The sequence below is a fragment of the Sinocyclocheilus anshuiensis genome, unplaced genomic scaffold, assembly GCF_001515605.1.
Source record: "Sinocyclocheilus anshuiensis isolate Anshui unplaced genomic scaffold, SAMN03320099.WGS_v1.1 scaffold117, whole genome shotgun sequence".
In the NCBI taxonomy this organism is placed as follows: domain Eukaryota; kingdom Metazoa; phylum Chordata; class Actinopteri; order Cypriniformes; family Cyprinidae; genus Sinocyclocheilus; species Sinocyclocheilus anshuiensis.
The window spans coordinates 3,744,846-3,748,792 of NW_015536624.1; the positions used below are offsets into that span (position 1 = coordinate 3,744,846).

General features: G+C 35.0%; 1 protein-coding gene across 3 annotated transcripts in view; it reads left to right on the forward strand.

Annotated features, from left to right (window-relative positions):
* The window catches only part of LOC107704777 (uncharacterized), a 56,347-nt gene that overhangs the window by 44,417 nt on the left and 7,983 nt on the right, over positions 1-3,947 (forward strand). For all 3 annotated transcript variants that reach the window (XR_001636002.1, XR_001636004.1, XM_016507802.1), the window contains exons 5-8: positions 1,268-1,448; positions 1,540-1,705; positions 2,033-2,132; positions 3,108-3,294. Coding sequence is in view for 1 of the 3 variants with exons in the window: in XM_016507802.1 (XP_016363288.1) it covers positions 1,268-1,448; positions 1,540-1,705; positions 2,033-2,132; positions 3,108-3,294 (634 nt within the window). In the remaining 2 variants the exon portion in view is untranslated. The remainder of the gene's footprint in view (positions 1-1,267; positions 1,449-1,539; positions 1,706-2,032; positions 2,133-3,107; positions 3,295-3,947) is intronic.

Genomic DNA, 3,947 nt, shown 5'->3' on the forward strand with positions numbered 1-3,947 from the left:
ACACACACACACACACACACAGCAGTCAAAAGGTTAGAATTAAGATGGTTTATGTTTTTGAAAGAAGTCTCTTCTGCTCACCAGGAGTGTATTTATTTGATCCAAAATACAGTAAAAACATTTTTAACAAATATAAAAAATATATATATGATTACAATTTAAATGATCTGTTTTCTGTGTAAATATATGTTAAAATGTAATTTATTGCTGTGATCAAAGTTGAATTCAGCATTATTAGTCTTCAGTGTCACATGATCCTTCGGGAATCATTCTAATTATGCTGATTTGCTGCTTAAGAAACATTTCTAAATGCTATCTATGTTGAAAGCAGTTGTGCTACCGAATATTTTTGTGGAAACTGTGATACATTTTATTTTTCAGGATTCATTGATGAATAGAAAGTTAAAAAGAACAGCACTTATTTGAAACAGAAATCTTTTGTAACCTTATAAATGTCTTTACTGTCACTTTTGATTAATTTGATGCAACCTTGATGAATAAAAGTATTACTTTCTTTCATTTAAAAAAAGAAAAAAAAACAGACCCCAAATATTTGAATGGTAGTTACACAACTGATTTCAACATTGATATTATTCAGAAATGTTTCTTGAGCAGCAAATCAGAATTTGATAATTGTAATAATATTCCATAATATTAACGTTTTTTTTTCTGTATTTTTCATCAAAAAATGTTTCTTGAGCAGCAAATCAGAATTTGATAATTGTAATAATATTCCATAATATTAACGTTTTTTTTTCTGTATTTTTCATCAAAAAATGTTTCTTGAGCAGCAAATCAGAATTTGATAATTGTAATAATATTCCATAATATTAACGTTTTTTTTTTCTGTATTTTTCATCAAAAAATGCAGCCTTGATGAGCAGAAGAGACTTCTTTGATATATTTTGAAAACCTTTCACCAGTAGTATGGGATTGTGTAATTTTTCTTTACACTTTACTGTAATAAACAGTAGATGAACTTCAGGGGAAGGCTGTCAAAAGTCAGACAGTGCCATCTAGGATCTCTGCGAGAAACTGCCTGACTGTAAATAACAGGCTTTAAACAGCAGTGCAGATATTGCTATGAAAGATTTGACATCAAGGAATCATTTGATTATTTGCATGTAGTGTTGTTTTCTGTGTTGTCCGCAAACAGAACTGTCCTTCTAGTTCCAGGCCTGCATGTGGAGACTGAAGTTGATTCTCCTGACCTGCTTTTATATTGTATCTTATCCTAAAATCAAACTCATTTCCATCCATCTTACAGGTAACAAACGGGACTTCAATCATTTTTTTCCTGCCAGCTGGAGGACATCCACAAACACACGTTGCCCCGTTCGCAGACAGCGATTCTGAAGTTCTGGAATGGGCAGCAGAGACGTTTGGTGGAGTGACGTCCTTCACCACAGCACGAGATCCCATGACCATAACTTTCACCGGGATGAAGGGTAAGATCACGCTCTGCATCGGTGTAGTCGCTTCTTAAGATGCGTGCATTATCAGTGATCTGGTCATTTGTGAAACACTGAACTCTTTCAGATGCACAGCAACCATCAACGTGTGACCTGCAGCCGGAAACACCTGCAGATAAACAGTTCATTGATCTGAAACTGACACCTCCATCTGATGAGCTCAAATCATGTTACACAAAGCATTCTGGGGAACCACTGCACGTGATCAATATTCCTGATGGCGTCAAAATACGGTAAATGGCACCAGTAGAAATGGGATATGGACATTATTTATTTCCATGATTGGTCCATAATGCAGCTTCTACTCTGACTGGGACAGTGCTTCACTTCTTCTGGCCTCTTTACTCGTTATCTGTACAGCACAGAATTGAAGTTGAGGTTTCATTGGTTTGTTTTTAAAGATGGTTTAGTTTTATCTCTCCTCTGTTGTCATTGCTTCCCTCACATCTTCTACTAAATCTCTTCTGTCTGAAGTTTAAGGTTGAAATGTGATCACCCCATTTTTTTTAAACTCTGGTCATGTATCAACATTGCATTCATGTGGCTTTTTTTCTTTTCAGGAATGTTTCTTTGCATTTACCATCCAAGTCTAAAGTGGTCCTGAGAGGTCCAGCAGGCACTGAATGGACCATCGGCGACACTAAGGATATCCAATTGCTGGTGAGAATTGCATGTGGAAGCTTATTTCCACCACAGAATACAAATATAAAAAGGGACTTTTTATCTAACATTTGTTTTTCTTGTTATTGCAATCCATAGTGTATTCTGACTTTTCATATCATAAGTCACAAGTCATAAGTGAGAAAATCCATAGTGCAAGTTAACTCGCAACAATAACTTTACATAACTCACATTTGCAAGTTACATAATGCAATTCTGACTTTTACATCTCACAATTCTGAAAACGTTCTTCTGTGTTCACATCTTGCAATTAATAATTAGCTAATTTTTTCCAAATCGTGAAAAAAGATCCAAACTGTGAATTTATATCTTGCAATTACACGTTTACATCTTGCAATTAATACCTTGCAGTTGCAAGACATAAACTTACAATTCTGAGAAAAAAAGACCCAAATTGTCAGTTTATAACCCACAATTATGAGTTTATATCTTGCAACTCTGGCTTTTTTACATCTTGCAATTAATAACTCATAATTTTGAGTTCCAAACTAGCCTGCAATTATGAGTTTGCATCTAGGCATTCTGACTTACTTTCTTTGCAACTTGTAATTGCGAGACATAAACTCACAATTCTGAGGAAAAAAGATCCAAAATGTGTCATTCCGATTATTTTTATTTATTTTTTTTGTCAGGATTCTGAATTTACATCTCAAAATGACTAACTTTCAGTCAAAGTAAAGAAAAAAAGTCTGAATTGTGAATGTATAGCTCACAATTATGAGTTTACATCTCACAATTCTGACTTTTTTCTCATAATTCTGAGTTGTGCATATACATTTCTAGAAAAAAGTAAGAATTGAGAGATAATGACTTTATATTTTTATTGCATTGCGTAAATAAGCTTCCACATTTTCACGACCTTAAATCATCAAAAATAAGTGCTTTTTACCAGTACCTAACAAATTAAATAACAAGCATTCTGTATGACTAGGTATTTACGTTGCCCTCTTACAGGCGAACAATCGTATAATCTTAAATGGATTAAGTTTGCCTCCGAGGAGGACGATCTCTGATGACCCTAGAGAAATCAGGCAGAAGGTGTTGTTATACTACAACAGCACCTCCATCACCAGCTACTCTGAGATCCGTCTGAACATGTCACACATCCAGCTGTGGATCAGGGACAGCACGAGCTCCTCAGGTAATGTGCTGTGGATCTTCTTTCTCTCACATTAGCCTGGACATTAGGTTTGGTCAGGAATCAGGCCTCATTGTGTAGTTCTAGGCTGATTTTACTGCTCAGCTCTACAGGAAGACAGACAGACAGACCCATTTGTCCATCAAAATACCAGAAATCATCATATAAAGGACTTTTTTCCCAGTGTTTCATTTTATCATCAACTTTTTTTTTTTTTAGAATAAATCAAAACAGACACAAGCGAGTTGATTGTTTTCATGCAGTATAGAGCTATGAAATTAATGTGGAGGGCAGCTCAATTCATTTGATCTGGGAATGTGTGAGTTCATTTTGAGTCTTTTTTTTAGGAGAAAAGCAAAGGCAAAGTAACTAAAGTAAAAGCCTCCATTTTGCTCTCTGTTTAATCTCATTTCTATCTAAGAGAAACAGCTGAGATGTTACATATGTAATCTCATTTGAGGTTCTTCTTTCATGAGGATTCTCTGCTCTTCCAGTAAAACCAGTGTCTGAGTTTCCTCATGGGATGCTCAAATGCTCAAAAGCATTTAGGGTCAATCTGTTGAATTCTTATTAACATGCATGAAAACATATGTGACCCTGGACCACAAAACCAGTCTTAAGTCGCTTGGGTATATTTTTTAGCAATAGCCAAAAAA